The following is a 20,685-nucleotide window of genomic DNA, read 5'->3' on the forward strand; positions in this document are numbered from 1 at the left end:
TCTTTGCTGAATAAAAATATTAATTAATTTTTTCTATGCAGTATTATGACCACATTTTTGGAATATTTGCACTTCATTACATAAAAATGTTAAAACACTTGTCATGCAACATGACTTTTAATGCAAGCAGCAAACTGCAAAAAAAAATTGTGAAAATTTAAAATTTGAAGAATTGAAAATATGATGACAAGTAACAAAACCTGCAATATATTCCTTCCCGTTAACATCTGATATGTTATTTGTCATCTATCCATGAACGTTTATTTTTTAAATAATTAAGTCTCTATCAGGATTCTTACTTTGATTATTGTTTTGAAAGTAAACTGCCACTGTAAACTGCTAAAGTAGACTGTTCCTGATATACTGCTCTCTCTCTCTCTCTCTCTCTCTCTCTCTCTCTCTCTCTCTCTCTCTCTCTCTCTCTCTGAGAACAATCATTCAAAAAGCTGTTTCAACAAAGCTTGTCTTATCAAAAAATTCTTTGATATTCTAGATTCCCTGGTAAACCTTTTTAAATTACAGAAATATAAAGTTTAAATTCTTTAGTTCTTTAGTCCAACATGTGTTTTTGGATTTTAGAAATTGTTCAAGCTCAAAGCAAGTTATTCACAAACTATAAAGATCGATATCATGATCTGCTCTGTTACGATTTCCACATGGTTCTTCTTGAGTTTTAAGGAGACTAATAAAACTTAGGAGCTGAATTTCATCTTCTTTTTTTATCTTCTTCAACATTTACCTTGTATGTCCGAAATAGTTGCTTATGCAAATGCTGCTTAACTGATGCTAGGGTGTTTTAAGTGGTTTCTACAGCATTGCTAGATGGTTACTGTAGTGTTCTGGTTGGTTGCTTGAAGAATTATGCATCAAAGTTTAATACTTAGGTTAAGTGGTTAGTTCAGATATTTAGTGAAAGAGATAGCGCTCATACTTTTTTTCTTATACATATTGGACATATATTCCATCCACTGAAATCACAGTGATAAAAAATGAGAGCAGTCAATGTTTTCCCCAATGTCCAGTGTCGCCCTGAGGAAAGGTGCTAAATCAGTCTGTCATGAAGATGACCCTCTGAAACAGGAGATGGGCTCTTTCTTGTGTCGGTGGCTCTTAGGTTGTTTGTTGGAGGAAGTCAAGCGTGAGGCTTGGTCTCTGACTTGATGTGGATGTGTAAGGTGATAGTGGTTTCAGGAAGGTGAGTGCTATGGCCATCACTCAGTGTCTGCCTGTGAAGGCTGTCACCTTTGATGCGCCACGTTCCGCTTCATTCTCAAAGACTAGGTCTCTGTGAACAACAATAAAAGGAGGATAAGCTTCCAAAATGGGCATACGTGGAGTTTCCAGCACAGATTGCTGTTTACCTTTCAGGGTAAGAGAAGCAGGCTTTAAATTTGTGTGCGTTTGGTACCTCAGTTACCACCATGGCTAAATAACGATACTGATATGCATGCTTTTAGTCTTGTTTTCTTTATATTAAATCTGTGGAAGTCTGTGTGAATATTCCTTCCCTGTTTGAAACATCAGCCTATCTTGTTTCACAAATTCCTGATCAGACTTCTCTGGACTTTGAATTATCACCTCATGTTTTGGAGTGTTAAATGTGCATGAATCTAAATATTAATGTTATTAATTTTCAGTCAAAAGTAAAAAAAAAACAAACATGTTTTTAAGTAAATGAAATGTATATGTTCGTCTTTGACATTTGTTTTTATAATATAGAAATCACTTTTAGAAATGTTATTAGCTGAACCTTAACCAATTCCAACCTGTACAACTTTCTTTCTTCTTTGGAATACAAGATATTTTGATTAATATGTTTTTGTATTTGTCTATACAATGAAAGTCAATGTTGACCAAAATTACTTAATTTTTCATTTATTTTTTTAAATCTTTTGTGTTACACAAGAAAGTCAGTCATGCAGGTTTAAAATTACATGAGAGTGTGTACTGTAAACGATGACAGAATTGTCATTTTTGGGTGAACTATCCCTATAAAAATGCACTCTTTTTCAAGCGGTAAACAGTTTTGCACTTAACAAAATATGAAAAAAGGTTGTAAAATAGATGACATGTTATTGGACACTTTCTTACAGAATGAAAAATGGCTGACTGCAAATAGCATTACTTCAATGGCATCCATATCTTTTTAGCATCCATATCTAAACAGCAAACGTTTTTTTTTTCTTCGTGACGCTACATGCAAATGATCCTCCTTGCCACTAGTTGTCAGTATAAGCCCAAGATGACAGCTGTATGATCATGTGCAAAACAAAAAGGGGATATATTTAGCTGATCTAGCTGATATCATACACTGAAGCAAATTTGATGATTTACTTTGAAAAAAAAAGTTCACATACAATTTCACAAATAAGTATCTTTAAGTATATTTACAGTATATATATGCAGGCTTGTATTGGTTCTCCTATAAGATCTAAAGGTAGTGTTAGGGGGAGGAACGTTGGCATTCTTGCATTTGATTATATAGAAATATCTATCATAAGTGCAAGATGATTGACTATTATTCTTAGTCTGTGTTCCTGGTTGTAAATTTGGAGTATGTGTCTGCTAAAACTTAAATTACATATTTAATATCTTGTGGAAGTACACTAGCACATTAGTGTTTTGGCCTTAAATCTAAAATACATACAAATGGCACAAAAGTTATTTAAAACCATATCTGTTTTTGAAATATTCTTTATATCAGGGGTCTTTAATGTTTTTCAGGGCCGGGAACCCGATACAAAAAGTGTCTAAAAGATTTATATATTAAGCACGTAGCCTTCCAAATTAATAGAAAAAAACAAAATTGAGATTTATGCATCATAACAAAATCACAATTCATTAATCGTTCACAGTTGTTGTAATTATTTTTAATGGATTTGCAGAGTCATGTATATTAATTGTACCTGTTAAATGGACATTTAAATATTTACCTAAACTTTATCGCTTAAAGGGTTAGTAAACACATAAAAGAAAATACCGTCATCATTTACTCAACCTCATGTTGTTCCAAACCTGTTAGACTTTTGTTCATCTTCATCTACCAAAACTGATGGGTGAGTTGATGATAAATATAAAAAGAAACTAATCTGTTCATCATAAAGCAATCAATCTCTTCAGAGAATATGGAACTAAACCGCTTAGTTCATGTGGATTACTTTATGATCTCTTTATGAAGTTTTTAAAGTATCAAAGTGGCAGTTGCGTAGCTGTCAATGGAGGGAACCAAGATATTATAAATATCTTCATATGTGTCCCAAAGATGAACGTAAGTTTGGGTTCTCTAGTAAAGTGCAGATGCAATATGTACGCTACGGCTCCGCTAAAAGCGATTTAAAAAAAACATTTTTTTAAATTTATAAAAAAAAAAAAAAGATTTATTTTTGCCGTTTTTGCCTTTTATTAGGATAGGACAGTAGCTAGTCAGGAAGTGAGGTGGGGGAGAGAGAGGGGGGACAGGATAGGGAAAGGCCCACAAGCCGGAACTCGAACTCGGGTTGCCCGAAGCACAACGACGCTACATGTCGGCACACTTGTCCACAAGGCTATCGGCACCGACTACAGTGAGACATGTATGATTATTTTAGTCATTACTTTTACAAATAATTGGAACTGAATATCAAAAATACATTGATATGAATATTTTTCTATTGATCTATTAGTCTGCGTTTACATTGTGCGCATCTATTTTGTCCCGTGTTATCACTATGTCAGTTGCAATTTCGAGAGTGAATCACACATTTATATTTAGATGTCTCTTCTGAAATTTTGCAGCCGGCGCTCCTTTTAGAAGCATAAAAAAGACCCATAACTTTTATTCATGTATTATATATAGCTTTGAAAGTATGGGATTAGATTTCGGTCACAAGTGTTGCGTGCAAGATCACATTTTGAGCGCGCAAAAGGACATTTTGCACAGTTTTGCGGAGAAACGATAATCGCACAGATAAGAAAATATTTCGAGCGAACGAAAATCAACTTTGCATTTAAAATGAGTATTTGGATGTGCACAGACGTTCTCTTTCGTGTCTGCAAATCTCCCCCCCCCCCCCCCCCTCCATCAAAATCAAATCGTACTAATGGCATGTTGTTTGCTAGTAGTTCTAACTTCTTTCAGAACTGCAAGTTATGTAATTAACATTAGTGAAACTTGAATGTGACTGAACTGGGGTTTCAAATGTTACATATTTTCAGAAATGAAGATGGACAGACTTTTCCCTTTTAATGAAATTAGTCAAGTCAAGTCAAGTCACATTTATTTATATAGCGCTTTTCACAATACAGATTGTATCAAAGCAGCTTCACAGTGATAAAATGAAAGTAGTACAACACAGATCAATAATATTGTTAAATATTAAATAACCCCAACTAAGCAAGCCAAAAGCTAGGCGACAGTGGCAAGGAACCAAAACTCCATCAGATTGGATGGAGAAAAAACCTTGGGAGAACCCAGGCCAGAAATTAGTGTGAAAAAACGGTACATCACTCGCATCAGAATAAAAAAAGCCATTAAATAAACGTAGAAATGCAATGTAATAACGGTAAAATAATAATCAATCTACTTCATATCCTTGGAATTATTTAAACAAAAACATTCACAGCAGAGATGTTCTGTTAAAACAATATCATTCTAAAAATATCTAAAAAATATTCTATATATTATAGTGTATATTCTTATATACTATTTTTAGGATGGATGCTGTGCACATTGGGATGCAGGCTTGTTCCCCCCACTGCAAAAAAAAAATTCAAATTATGCAAGTATTGAAATATGAAAGCATATTTTCCCCATATGAAAGCATATTGTAGAAGTCTTTGTGGGTCACACACCCAAAATTTTCACTTCACAGTTATATTTGCATAAGTGATTGCATTGTTACCCACATGCCTTTCTTTTTGCAGTGAGAAAAAATCCTGCATCCAAATATGCACACTATCCATTCTAATATAGTATATAAGTATATTTTATATATATTTTATATATTGTATATATTTTTTTAGCATGATAGTTGTTTTTACAGAACATGCTGTGAATGTTTTTTTTTTACTTGAACTTAAATTGTGTTCAATTTAAATTAAACATATCTTCCACCATGTATTTTTCCTCGTCCACAGTCATTGATGCAGGGAGTCTTGTGATTGTTTTTTTAAGCCAGCCAATCAGAATTTAGCAGCCTCATCTCTGATTGGCTGGAATTATGGCATATTGTAACGCTGGGTTGTGTTGAGCACGCGAGTCGTCTGTGCTTCGAGAGCGCTTAAGGCTGGTATGAGATGAGCAAGAAAGTGAAACTTTGCACATGCGAAAGAAAACGTCTGTGCTCATCCAAATACTTATTTTAAATGCAAAATTGATTTTCGTTCGCTCAAAATATTTTCTTATCTGCGAGACATTTCTCCGCAAAACTCAGTTCACGCACGTGTGAAATGCCCTTTTGTGCGCTCAAAATATGATCTTGCGCACGCAGAATTGTGACCAAATTCAAACCCCATATGAAAGCATGCAAAGACGTGATCTCACAGAGTTCCATTAAAATCAATAAAGATGTGTAAACTGCATAATGAATCTCTTGTGTCTTTGTTTGTTAATTAGATTATTCGTGAGCGTACAGAACTCTGAACAAAAACTCCGGTGTTTTGAGTGGTGAGTGGATTCTGATTAAATTAAATGCCTCTGATTGGCCATTGCATTCAAGAGATCAACAAACATGGCTGTGATTGGATACATGTCTCATTGCTGCAAAAAAATCATTGACGTTCTCGAGAGCGTAAACACAAAACCACACTGCGCGTTTGCCAAATCTGTTTGGCCAGAGATATATTATTACAGTATCAATTGAAGGTTATGCTTTCACTTGAGGGCGCTAATATTTAAATTTAACTTTGTGATTTTTTTACTCATGTTTTAATTTTTGATCACAAATCACAAACTTTTTTTTTTGTTAAAAAATTAATCGGCGTACCCCCTAGTGTTTGTGGACCGCAGATTGAAGACCCATGGTTTACATAGTTTCATGAATATCTATAATAATAATAAATAAATAATAGTTTCTCGTTATTGTTTGTAACTGAAACACCTTTTTTTTGTAACTTCTAGTGGATGTGAATGTCAGGAAGACAAGAAGCTGCTTGCCTTGGTACTTTTTTTTTTTTTTTTTTTTTTTGCAATAACTTTCAGTTTCACTCCTCCACCACTCACTCTAAAGACCAGTAAACATTTTACTTTATCCTCCAAAAGAAACAGAGAAAGGTAAAAATGACTCGGGATTATTGTCATGATATGTGAAATCTCAATGTAACCTCAAATTCAGGGAATTTCCAGGCATAATACAAAGGGTTGGAGGATGAGGATATCTGAGATTAGTGTGTAAGTGGGAAGTGACTCATTGTGTGTCGAACTGAAGGGTTAAGACATGATGCTCTTGGATTTGTGTAGCCTCGGGATGCTTTGGGAGAGGCATGGGGGCATTTTGACTGTAATCTACTTGATCCGCAGTGGGCTTCTCACCGCTACCTGAAACAACATTCCTCTTAGTCAAACTCATGGATGAACCATTTGTAAATCTGGAGTATTGCACAATTGACTGTTAGAATTCTAGAGGTAATGTTTCCTCTGGTTGTGATGTTTGCCAATAATATGCGTGTATTAATTGTTTTAATTAAGCCATGTCACATGATTAGGAATTGAACACAACGTGTTTAAAGGAGTGTGTGAGTGACATGTGTAAATATGCAAAAGGAGATGCTTTGCAGAATGTCTTGACTCCTCTTTTCCATTTTTGGAACAGTGTGTGTATTTTTTTTAACTCTTTTTTTTTTAGCTTTAAAAAAATTCTGTTTAAATTGAACTTATTTTACTTTTAGTTTTAGTAATTTCAGTTCTTCAGTTTAAATTTGTTTTATTTCAGGTCATTTCTAATGTTTGCTTAAGTTTTCTATTTGAAATTGTTTTGTGTTATGTAAATACTTTTTAATAGTGTTAGTTAAAAATTTCCAATATTACAACAAAAAAAAAAAAAGAAAAGAAAAGAAAAGAAAAAAGGAAAAGTACATTAAATTTAGTCGATGCAATTTTGCACTATATTCCAAGTACTCTGAAGTTGTACAATATGGTTTGGGTTAGAAGCGACCATGAGTTTAATTCTTTATTCCTTGAATATTTTTAGCGAATAACAAATTACATTTTTGTCATTTCATCGTACATGGATCACATGACATTTACATTTAATCATTTATCAGAAGCTTTTATCCAAAGCGACTTACAAATGAGTAGAACAACAGAAGCATTCAGACCAACAAGAGGGCAACAGTGTGCAAGTGCTGCAACAAGTCTCAGTCTGTCTAGCACAGTACACATAGCAAGTTTACATGTATATATATATATATATATATATATATATATATATATATATATATATATATATATATAAACAACAACAAATATAAAAGAAAAGGTAAATACTAGTGAAATGAATTGGTCAGGTGCATACGAAAAACAAGGCTAAAGACTCAGCTGCTCTATTTGAGATAGGCAGGTCATTCCACATAATTTTAGAGGATATCAGAATATAGTATTATTTATGATACTTTATTTAGAGATCCCCCCCCCCCACCCCACTCCCCTAGAAACAGGCACAAGACATGCCCCAAAACAACTATACGTTTGTGTTGAATGAAAAAGAAAGTCATTCAGGTTTGGAATTAATTAAGGTTGAAGAATTGTTGTTTGAAAAAAAAAAAATACATTCAAATATTTTCTCCTTTCCATTCCCTAGTAATAATGCTTGAATTGGAATGAATTGCTCAAAATGGACCAGTGTTACCTGGGCTTGACTTTAACATTTGCAACTTGATATTATTTGCAACTTGATATTTTTTGCTTACCAGCCACTGTTGCTAGTGGTTTTCCAAAGTTACTAGCCACTGAGCATGTTCCCTAGCCACAATTTTGACATGGGGAAAAAAACTGCCATATAGATATTTTTAATAATATCTCATAATTTGGCAGATGATGGAGTCACTTTAAGACCTGACGCTTGGATCCATTATGCGTTTTCTTTCTCAACTGTTTACGTTCACTTAAAACATTACTGACTGTGTTTACGTGCCAAGACTCACATTTTTTTCATTATTTTGTGTGTATTTGTCTGTTTAAGCACAATAAGCAACGAAAAAGAACTCAATTTAGTGCTGAGAGGCGTTTTTATCTGCGCGCATTTTGGGTGCATAAAATATGTGTCAACTCGCTGTCAGAGAGATGAGAGAGCAAGAAAGTGCAGCTGGTATCATGGATCTATTCTGTGGAAAATGAGTAATGGAAGTGTTACAGATATTTTAGTATCGATATGTTTTTTTGACAACACTAAATTGCACTTAGTTTATTATTTCAGATGCCTTTTTAAAGACTTAATTGAAAAATGTTGGCTGGTGTTAATGTCAAGGCCTGTGCGTAACAGTCGGATTGGTGCAGAGTTCAGAGACCACGTCCCTGTCCTTGGTTCTGAACCATTCCGTTCATTCAACTTTCTCAAATGACCTTGTGCAAGCTCCTAAAGGTGTTTTTTTAGGGTCATTTTATGTTATCTTCCTGAATCATGTCTGTTTCTGCCTGGGCCGTTGTCTCTGTCTTCTTAGGTCCCAATTAAAGTATGATATCACTGAGTGAATCATAAAAACAAATTGTGTGTTAGGGATAACTATTTAAAAGCTCCCTCTCAAACGCACATTATAGGCTTAAAGCATGAGCTGTCATAAGGGATGAAAATGAGTTCTGACACCTCAGCTTTTCCAATAAAGACCCCAACACTTTTTTTCATTGTTTGGCATATAAGTAGGGCAAGCCTGAGCATGTTTTTGCTTCTGGAATATTTGAGGCCGCTCTTCTTAGTTTTTACCCTCATAGTCAGCTAGCGGGTCTAAACACGCCCCAAAGCCCAGCGCATCCTTCCTCTCCAAATGACAAAACCTAACAGCACACACAAATGATGAGATTTCCTACAAATTTGCACATGCACTATGTCAAACTTTGTTCATTTTTAGATGTAACCTCAGCTTATCATTCTTCTAGTTTGTTTTTGCCTTATTTGCAATGAAACTAGAGTGATAGTTCAGCTAAATATGGAAAATCATGCACTCAATTTTGTTATTCCGAACTGCATGAGTTTTTTTTTTCTTGCACAAAACACAAAAAAGGAAATGTAGCAGATTGTACAGTACATGGTGTTTTTTTTCATTTAGTGAAATTGAATGGCAACAATGGATGGCTGTTCACTTTCATTGCATGGAAAAGTACGTCTTGGACATTCTGCTAAATATATCAGTAGCATCCTCCACAATATATATTTCTCACTTTTACACTTCCTTTTGCAATTATAGCCTATTTTATTTTAACCTTTTACTGTAACCTAAAATTTTGTCCAAAAAAATTTATTTGTGATCTACCCAGCTTTTCTTATGTTGAACATTTTAACAAAACAATTACTGTTTTAAGAGAAAAAAAAAAGGTCTGCCCCTCCCTTGAAAGAATACTTGTTTCTACATGTCTGCAAACAGCAACTCCAAAATAAGTCCCTCCAAAAATATGGAAATAATAAGTTAAGTGCTCTGAACTCAGACGAGGCTCAAATAGACGTTTAGTGAATATGAAAAACCTGAGAATAAAATGTGATCAGTGTGCTGTAAAAAGCCAGATATTAGTTTTGATATGACATGGAGAAAAACTATAGGTGATTTTTAGAGATATTTCCTTGACACCACCTTTTATTCAAGACCATCTGGATTATGTTAGAACTACTTTTGTCCATACTATGAAATCAATGGGGTCCAAAAATTTGAAGCCCTGCCCCTGCACATGACATGCAGAAAAAAATATATATACAGTGGTGGCCAAAATTATTAGAAATAGAACAGTAAGATTTTTTAATGTTTTAAAAGAAGTCTCTTCTGTTTACCAAGGCTTCATTTATTTGATCCAAAATACAGCAAAAACAGCTATATTGTGAAATATTTTTACAATTTAACTGTTTTCTATTTGAATATATTTAAAATGCAATTTATATCTGTGATCAAAGCTGAACTTTCAGCATCATTACTCCAGTCTAAAGTGTCAAATGATCATTCAGAAATCATTTTAATATGCCGATTTGCTGCTCAAGAAACATTTATTATTATTCTATTCAGAAATCTGTTTCTATTTCTGTTCTACTTCTTTGATGAATAGAAAGTTCAAAAGAACAGTATTTATCTGAAAAAGACAGCTTTTGCAACATAATAGATGTCTATACTGTCCCTTTTGATCAATTTAATGTATCCTTGCTTAATAAAAATATTAATTTCTTTCATTTCTTTCCAAAAAAAGACCTCTTACTGACCCCAAACTTTTAAAAATGTGGTGATAATGGTACAAAAGCTTTCTATTTCAAATAAATGCAGTTCTTTTGAACTTTCTATTCATCAAATAATCCTGAAAGAAAATCGCACACAACTGTTTTCAACATTGACAATAACAATAAATGTGTCTTGAGCATCAAATCATCATATTAGAATGATTTCTGAAGGATCATGTGACACTGAAGACTGGAGTAATGATGCTAAAAAATCAGCTTTGATCACAGGAATAAATAGCATAGTTATCTTACAAATATTTCACAATATTACTGGGTTTGCTGTGAAGCCTTGGTGAGCAAAACATTCTTTAAAAACATTTAAAAAAAATTACCGTTCTAATAATTTAAGAATGAATTCCCACAACTTATTAATTCGTTCCCTTGTTTTAGCAGTTCGTTTCCTCATTTGATTAAAAAAAAAAGGAAACAGGTCACGATTTAACTAAACCGAGGGAACAAATCCTTAATTCATGATATGCAGGGAAACATACAAAACAACAATGGACATCAGACATAAAAAAAAACATGACAACATGAGAGAAAGTAAATGATGACAGTTTTTTTTAATGCTGTATGTTTTTTCTTGCTAATGCAAGTCTTTATTACTATATAATAAACTTCTTTATTTGTGGAGTGCAACTATTTCTCCAAAGCATGTCCTTGGAGGGACAATGGAGCAGTATGTGATGCTGGCTGCAATTTCACAGCCGTTAGCATAGGCAGCACATTTGTGAATTTATCGACGGAGATGGGGAGTTGGCTGAATTTGCGGGTGGCATGCTGAAACATGTCCATCAGGCTGTCAGACTCGTCATTATCACTTAGGCCCGCGAGCCTGCCCGAACCTGTGCCTTTCCAATGCTCACCTTCCTTCAGCCCATCATCTTATTTTACCTTACATCACTTAGACCGTCTCCACACTGCAGGCGAGCGATGCAGCGCTGCATTATAATCAAGCAAGATGTCTACAAAGTGCACATTTCGTACTTTGTTTCTTGTGCTTGCACTGCAGTGCAAATGGCTTTGTGTGTTTTTTTGTTAGTTGCATAGCTTAAAGTGTAGATGGGTATTTTTATTCATGTAAAATTCATGTATTCATGTAAATTCTTCAAATAAATAACTTCATTATATTATATTATATCATATTATTTCTATTAGTTCAATCTAATTATCTAATTAGCTGAATCATTGACCACTGAGCATTTCAGACAGTTGAGTCCAGCTTTTGCAAATGATTTTGATCCCTCAACAATAACACCCTTAATGGATGTTGCACAGATTTCATTGAATCAAAATCCTTGAAGTGGAAGCACTCTTAAAAAGAAAAAAAAAATAGTTCTGAATATCTAATACACTCTTAAAATAAAACGTTTTATGGTTCCATGAAGAGCCTTTAACATCCATGGACCTTTCGATTTCACAAAAGTTCATTTATAGTAACAAAAGATTTTTCAAATTATTAAAATGTTCTTTACACTTAGAAAAGTGGTTATTTTAAGAACTTAGTGGTTCTTTTGGGAACCCAAAATGGTTCTTCTATGACATTGTTATGAAACCCCCCTTTTGGAATCTTTATTTCTTGCTTTCCAGCCAATAACTATTAATTATCTGGTTCTTTAAGTTCTTTAAGAAAGAATCCAGAAACCAATACATTGATATGGAGCACCTATAATGTAAAGTAGAATGATTAGCAACTCAAGAACCCAATACAGAAAAAAATGGTTCTTGATAAGAATTGTGTTCATTGAAGAAAAATTTCATTTGCACAAAATGACTTTTTGACAATTTAAATGTTTTTCTAAGAAAATATGGTTGTTTTATATTTAACTGTTCACTAAAAGTTTTACCAAAATGGTTCTTCTGTATCATTGTGAAACCCACCTTTATGGGACCTTTATCCATTAGCATCACTAATTGAGCTCTTCTTGTTTCTTTTTCAGTTAGTGGTATTAGCACACTAATGTTCTTATCTTTAAATCAGTCTGCTTTTTAATTATCACTCTTCTTTCAACTCAACAATAATTTCAACTCAATTCAAATGATAAATGGTGTATGTCCAAAGCAGATGGATTAAGTGTAAAACAGTGGCAAGATGATGTGATTAAGGGTGTGTGTGTGTGTGTTACATGGGCTTGTTGAAACATCTCCCTGTGCTGACACATCTGTACATTGGCTCTCTTATGTGTGTATGTGTGTTTATGTTACTCATTTACATAATCACTCAGTGAAAGTTGTCCTGATCTTACAGTAAAGTAACTGCAAAGTTAAAAAAAATACTGGACAGAAAAGAGACTGTCACTTTTACTGTATATTTATTAGGTTAGCAGGGGAATAAAATCACTTTGTGGTGTGTTTTATTATTATGGAAATTGTAGATAAAGAAATAGAATAAAAAAATAACTCATAATGGAAACATGTTACCCTTACTCAAATACATTATGTGATGAACTTAACTGAATTGAGTAAACTTAAACATTGATTCAATCAAGTTCATCCTACCTCAAGTATTTGAGTAGAAATAACGTCTGGCCGCTAGAGACTGGATGCAAAAGAGAGTCAATCCCATAGACTTTCCATGTTAAAATGCCCAACTTTACAGCAGAAAACAATGAGGAAAATTTTGATCTGTGTCAGATGTGAGTAAAAAAATCTGATATTTTGTTCTAGTGTAAACAGCCTAAAATCATTTAGTCAGTCTCTGCATAAGTGATTTTAAGCTGTGTTTACACTGGCACAAAATATGTGATAACATCTCAAATGGATTAAGCAAAGTGGTTTATGTTGTGACAAGTGACAACATATTGAAAATAATGTGTTGGTTATCTAGTTTTAAGGGGTCATATAATGCCATTTTTGTACAAGCTAATATGAATGTTTAGGGTCTAAATGAAAACTTTGTAATATACTTTTATTAAAAATTCTCATTAAAGGTGCATTACGCAACATTTCATGTTAAAAATAGCCGTTTTCTAACCCATACATGCTTAAACAATCGCCTGATGGGCTGAATGAGCCCTTCTCTGATCACGGAGATCGCCTCTATAATCCTGTACAGTAAAATAAAAAAGAGGGATTCGGGCTCGAATCTGACACTGGCCGTGACGTCATGCGCGTTCACGCTCGCCTGGCTATGTGCCTATGTCTTGCAGGTATTCGCCGCCATTCTCCGTATCAGAGAAGACAACTTTAGTCAACTTTCCACAAAAGTAGAAGATGGATTCAAAGGAGCTGTTTAGCCTACACCTGGTCACTTCATGCGTTTTCTGTGATCGGATAGCTATTCGATCGTGAAAAGACCAGGTTGCCCTCCCAAACGCATTCGAGACTGATTTGAATCCGATCGCTCAAATCACTTGAGGACGTGGTCTGGGCCGTATTCCAGACAAAACTGTGCAAGTGTAAATGCATCTGGTTGTTGAAAGCAGGCTATAGGTTATGTCATGTTATTTTAGTCATATATGATGACGCGCATCACCTTAGATGAGCAGCTGAGCGTCTATTCATAAAGCCAGCGCGCCGCAATCTATCGCAAATCAAAGTGAAAGTAAGTCGCAGATGCTTAACACTACCATCTTCATTAAAAGTAAAGAAATGAAATGATCTTACCAGGCAACCCGGGCTGTTGCCGCTCTCTCTTATTGCCGTCTTTGCTGATTTTGAAATTAGCCGATGATTAATAAAATGCAGCTCATATCTGTTGCTTTCGGTGACGTGCACTTCATGAATTCTGTTGTCTATAGCGCAGGAATTGAAGATCAGATTATATCAGTTTTGCAAAAACACATTTATGTGACCAGGTGTAATGGAATCGTTTTGATAAATAAGATAGCTATCCGATCTGAGAAAACACATTGTGGCCAGGTGTAAACAGCCCCAAAGAGACCGGCTTGTAGTTCATTCCAAACCCCAACGCAAACTCCACGTGAGACAAAGAAAATACAACTTCTGTCTGCCCAGTGCCAGGCGTCGGAATAAGACGAGAGTCAACATCGGGAAGGCTTTCAACAAACGGAGAGATCTCCGGTCTGCTCTAGGGCTCAAACGGGTCCTATACAAAGTAATAACTTATATTGTTCATGAACGTGTTTCCATAATTATACAATCATACGTGGATACAGTAAGCACATAAAACAGTTCAATATGGAGATAGATGGAAACAAAAACCGAAGTTTTCTACTACCCCTGTTTTCCCCTCACACACACATAAGTGTGTACTCGAATGCCTTTCCTTTCATATATTTTAAATGACCTGCAGATTTATAACTGTAATACCTCATTATAACTGTAACAAAAGATGTGTGCCGCATGATGCTCCTTTAGTTATGAACAGCTCGTGCAAACGTGCGTGTATGTGTGTGTGAGCGCGCACGCAGTTTTGCTTGTCACCAGAGGGGGCGTAGTTCTGCAAAAACTCAGATACTTGCGTTTTGCTCCTTTAAGAAAACACAATTTTACCTGGTCAAAATCAGCTCTGTTTTCAGCACTCCGTTTCAGTGCATATGCCTTTAAATAATAAACCCCACCCCTCTGTTCTGCGGGTGTGAACGCACGTGGAGTGTTGCCTTGACAAGAGTTGAAGGTTTTGGAGAGAGAATGGCAGCGGGAGTCGGTCTCTGAGGACACAACTGTGCAACCGTATCAATTTGAACCGGAGTTGCACCAGAACAAGATGACGGCCGCAAAGAAGTTCTACAATTAAAGCCCCGTTCACACCGCCAGCGACTTGGTCACTGTGTGTCGCTAGGCTCTGTACTGTGATGTCGCTTGTGGGCGTTCACAGTGCTGTCGCTCTGATGTTATTGGTAGACTGCGCGTCTGGCCATATCTATACAAAATACCATCACAAGTGATATATATACAACTAAATAATTTTAATTTGACTGGGAATAAATTACTTTTAAGGCTAAAAAGAAACCGTATGCTGTTGGGAGAGTGTTTTTATATTACCACGTCAGTGTTCAGTGGATTAAATCATTTACTAGATCAACGATCGATCAATGAACAAATTAAACTCACTCATACTGTCACAAATTATAAAAACGTCATTTGAATTTGACAAATAATCAATTTTCTTGTGCCTAATAGTCAACATGCAGGGGAAATTGTAAAATGAACTGCAGCAGTGCTAAACGTGCATCACAAAATGAAAACACTCGAACTATAATGTTAAATGTATGAATTAAACTCACTGAGACTTTCGACAGTTTCTTTTCCATGCATCATTTTATTATCCATGTATGTGGTTACAGTCAAATCATATAAAACAGTGAAATCGTCCTCAAACTCTTTCTGTCTTGCCTGACGGTGACGTGAGCTCCACTGAAAGTCTTCTTTCCTATTGGTTGTCGCTCGCAAAAATCGCTTCTCATTTGCATAAAGTTGAAAATTCTCAACTTTTGTCGCTTGTCTCTTGTCGCTTGACACGCCCACATTCTGTCGCCAACGGTCACTGTCGCTCGTGTCGCCTGATGTCGCCAGCGCTCCATTGAAATGAATGGGATCTTGTCGCTTTGTCGCTGCGTGTCGCTGGCGGTGTGAACGGGCCTTAAGGCTTGAGGACATTTCTGAATGGTTGGTTAACCTAATGTCACTTTGATTTATCTTTGTATGCACTGGCAGGCAGGGTAGAGAAGTGAGATACGAACGCTGTGTTTACAGATGTAACATTATACGTAAGTTCATTGACAGATTGACGTCATGAAAAACTTTTTCCCGCGATTTGCAAAGATTAATATAAAGATTAATAAAACTCTAGGTGCAGAGGGAACATAAATAGTTGGTACCGATTAGTTTTTTCAGGAGCAGCTTCTTAGCAAAACCAGCTTTATACTGATCCTCGTTTATAAAGCAGTCTGGTGAGAAATGATTCGCACAAACAAGAAAGTATTGACGTTGATCGTGGGGAATATTCCCTTCGTAAACAAAACTCAGCTACTGCGTCTTCAGCGGTTCAAATTTAGGAACATCAGAAAGATTTCTGTGTTTGTTATTGCACCCAAGAACAGAACAACACAATCGCTTAGACGCCATTCTGCTCCAGTGTATCAACAATGAGGACTATCGTCTATGATGACAGCTCGCTCAGGGCGGGTCTGTGTTGAAACACTGCTGTCAATCAACATCCGTGGGAGGGGCGTGCAACCGTGTGACGTCACACGGTCGAACGGCTCGCTTTGAGGCAGGGTAAAACATATAAGGAGATTAAAACAAAACCACTGGATGGATTTTTATCATTAAATGATGGTTGTGTACAGGCACTGACAACACACATTGCAGTACAATCAACTTGTAAAAGTAAATGCACCATTATATGACCCCTTTAAGTAAACTGACCTACTCATTTTTGACCTATTTGATTGAAACATCATTTTCAAAAATGAAATTTGAAAACATTAAATTAAGCCAAAAAGTCAGTTTAACACGAAGCAATCAGGTCGAAGAGAAAACATAAATCAATGGTGTGAAATCACAATGAATTGTTTAATTAAAGTGAAAATTTTTTTTCGTTTTTGTTTAGGTCTGAACAATTAAACTCATAATGACAATATTCCACAATTTACTATGCTATGTGTTAGGGTTTTCTGGGTGGTTGCTTTCCGACCCAGTTCAAATCTCTATAATAGTCTTATCCCTAAATATGCCTCATATCTATTATATTATAAATATTATAATTTATTATGATATTAACTAAAATATTACGAGATTATCAATTCATCATTCAGTATATGAAATTGGCAGATCTGGGTTGGACTTTGTTGGCGGCATTGAATTTTAGTTAAAATGATGCTAAGAAAAAAATATTTAGATAAAATTAATGTTTCTCTACCAGAAAATGTGTTGTGAACTAAGTAAGAAATGTAAATATATATATATATATATATATATACATATATATACATAAAAAAGAAAAAGTTCCTTTTAGTCATAATTGACTTCAGGAAAGTATTTTTTGACATTCATTTTATTTGTGGGGTAAATCGGCCTTTTTTGATTACTTACTACTAAATCAATACATATGTAATACATATGTGTGTTACATATATATGTAATTATTTATAACATGTTTCTTATTTACTTCTCTAAAGCGAAGTAAAAATAATATATATATATATATTTTTTTTTCAAGTTCAGTCAACTATTTTGGTTTTACAATGCGGTTTCTGTTCAATTCTTGACACTTGGGACAGGTTTAAAGACGTTAGATGTCATCTGTACTATTTAAGTTTCATAATTGTACAACTCTATGAACTCCATGAGTTAAAGATATGAGTATGATTGCAACATCAGTAGCATTCAGCAAACAGTGCTCATCACATTTGTTCTTTTGCCGCACCTGGTGTACAATCTCCCTTTCATAAAATCTGAATCACATTATTACAAGTCCGCACAAAGCAGGCCTGTACATTTGGTTTTTGAGGGAATATCTGGGATGTCTTTATAGTTTTAGACAAGCTCTGGCATGTGTGTGTGTGTATGTGTGTGAGTTTAGTGTAATGAAAGACCAACATTTTGCCAAGATGGACGAAGGACCATTAAAAATGAGCATTTTTAACATTTTGTCTTGGCTTCACTCTTAAAGCAGTATTATTGATTCAAATGCTTATGCATAACCCATTGTTTATTTCCATTTTTTTCTGCAGTACTCTCCGTTGCTGAAGAAACTGTACTGTCAGATTGCCAAGACCTGTCCGATTCAGATCAAGCTTGCTTCCTCGCCCCCAAACGGCAGCGTGATACGAGCCATGCCCATCTACAAGAAGGCTGAACACGTCACAGAGGTGGTCAAACGCTGTCCTAACCATGAACTTGGACGGGACTTCAATGAAAGTTTGTAAACTCCATTTTTGTTTGATATTGTGACATTTTACTGTTTGATATTGTGACATTTTACTGTTTAAATGCAATAACTTTTTCTGTTGCTTGACTGTTCATGTTAGTGGGATAAAATGTAAATATGCTTTCTTTCTGTATATGATGTGATGACATCTGTTATGAAGTGAAAAATGGACCAAATGGGCTTTATGCCCAGCTGCACTACTTCCTGAACTTCAGCCAACTCCTTGTTTCCTGTCTGCCATTATTGGTCAAATTGATTAATTCAGGTGTGCTTGACCTCAGTAGTCATGGCAACAATAATCAGACACACCTGAATTAATCAATTTGGCCAATAATGACAGACAGGAAACAAGGAGCTGGCTGAAGTTCAGGAAGTAGTGCAGCTGGGCATAAAGCCAATTGGTTAACAAAGAAATTTGAACAACTATTTAAATAAATCTTTTATTATTAGCATTATTCACTCTAATATAAAAACTGCCTGGCCAAAAAAAGTCGCTGTTTGGATTTAAAGGGATGCTTCACCTCAGGAAAGATGAATGTGTATTTAAAATGGGTCATTTAAGTAGAAGAAATGGTGCTTTCTAAAAATTTGGTGCTTTCTAGACTGGGAAAAGCCAAAAAATGTATTTTTGGCTTACGAGCAGGACAAGGCTATATGGGCCGTGGGAGAAAGGTGCGAGGCCGTTGGCGTGATTACCGATGAGCGACACCTGTGAGACGCACTGGTCTCGTATCTCTCACAGAGGACCGGGAATTTTCTTAGCAATGTTAAAACGCACATCAACCGATCACTTGTTTAGCGTTCATGTAAACACTACATTCAGATTCACCAATCGGAATGAATTCAGTTAGATTGAAATAAAAGGTGTGCATGTAAACAATGAATGGCGACTGCAGAAAGCAAAAGCTGAATCCCGGACATCGATGCCTGGACATGTCCAGGAAAAAGTGGATGGTAACCCCTACTACTCAGCTTTCTCCACAGAACAAGAGCCTGCTAGCTTAGCTTCCAAAAAAAAAAAACAATGTCTGACACTATGTGTACATTCTGTGAGTGAGATCCCACCCTCTATGTGTGAGTTGAAAACATGCGGGACAGCCCCTTGCAGTTGATGGACTGTAGTCTTTAGCCTCTAGCCAAAAAATCCTCCGATGACGCAAAATGACGATTTTTTCCAGACAAAAAAAATTAATCTCTCGTCTCAGGGGGTTATGAGGGTGGAAAGCATAGTAATTCGAAAATACTACAGGTTTTCTACTAATACAAAGCTTAATGCTAAATCCTAAAGTATCCCTTAAAATAGGCAAATGCTTAAAGGAACACTCCGACTTTTTGGGACTTTAGCCTACTCACCTTATCCCCCAGAGTTAGATAAGTCCATACATACCGTTTTCATCTCCGTGCGTGCTATAAGTCTGTTTGACGCACCCACCGCTAGCCTAGCTTAGCACAAAGACTGGATGTGAATGGTTGCAGCTTTCATACTAATCCAAATGAGTGACAAAATAACGCAAACGTTTTCCTATTTACATGTTGTGGTTTGTATAGTCACAGACTGTACAAATATCAAGGCCATATGAGACATAGACATCTTTTAACCGTATAAATACTATATTTTCTGAAGGTGAAGCACTGCTACTTGGGCAGAGTGAACCATCACCTGAGACGCACCGAGGAGCAGTTCGCTCAGTGTTGGAGTAAAGAGTCAGCAATTACTAACGTTAGATAGAAAAGCATAGTTTATCATGGGTGTTTGCTTTATTGTATGAGCTGTGACAATAAACAGGGGAGACCAGGTAGTACCATGTTTCATTGAATTCCAACCAAAAACGCATCCAGATTTATAAATATCACAGAACATGAATAAATAATTATTATTACAGGAATCAATATATTTTAAATGCAATTTATTAGCTGAACCAAATGTATTCAACAGCATATAGCCTACAGTATTGCATTACTATAGGATAGAATAAGGGGAAAGTAATAGCACAAATTGTTTTTGCACAATGAACTCACAGCCTATCGTACCCTTTTGCACGCTCAAGTTCGTTATTTCCATGGTTATTTCAAATTTAGGCTAGGCGCGCCGCGCGCAGGGTGCAAGTTCAACGTGCTCGTTTTTTTCCAAGCGCGTCCGTGCCGCATCAAGATAAAAACATATTCATAGCCTAATCATATAATAGTGTCACTAACGTTACATTAGCTCTGGCTAATGGCATGTTACAGTAGGTCATCTAAAAACATAACGGAACACTTACCTCAGCCGCAGGTTATGCACTTGTCCTGTCTGTGCTATCGATGGGATGGCCGTATCCTCTTCAGCACATTATGGTTCGTGTGGCAAATTCTATTTTTTTTTTTCAAAATATACATTCCTCATTGAAATGTACTGAGCAAACATAATGTCCCTTGATAATCTCTTTAGGTGTGTTTGGATCAATATCCAGAGCAAGTAAGTTA

The 20,685-nt window shown here is 35.6% G+C and overlaps 1 protein-coding gene across 1 annotated transcript in view; it reads left to right on the forward strand.

Annotated features, from left to right (window-relative positions):
• Positions 1–20,685, forward strand: part of tp73 (tumor protein p73) — a 63,357-nt gene that overhangs the window by 13,238 nt on the left and 29,434 nt on the right. Inside the window, exon 5 of the mRNA XM_039669857.2 lies at positions 18,026–18,212. Coding sequence (XP_039525791.1) covers positions 18,026–18,212 — 187 coding nt within the window. The remainder of the gene's footprint in view (positions 1–18,025; positions 18,213–20,685) is intronic.

The sequence above is a fragment of the Pimephales promelas genome, chromosome 14, assembly GCF_988280905.1.
Source record: "Pimephales promelas chromosome 14, fPimPro1.hap1.1, whole genome shotgun sequence".
NCBI lineage: Eukaryota > Metazoa > Chordata > Actinopteri > Cypriniformes > Leuciscidae > Pimephales > Pimephales promelas.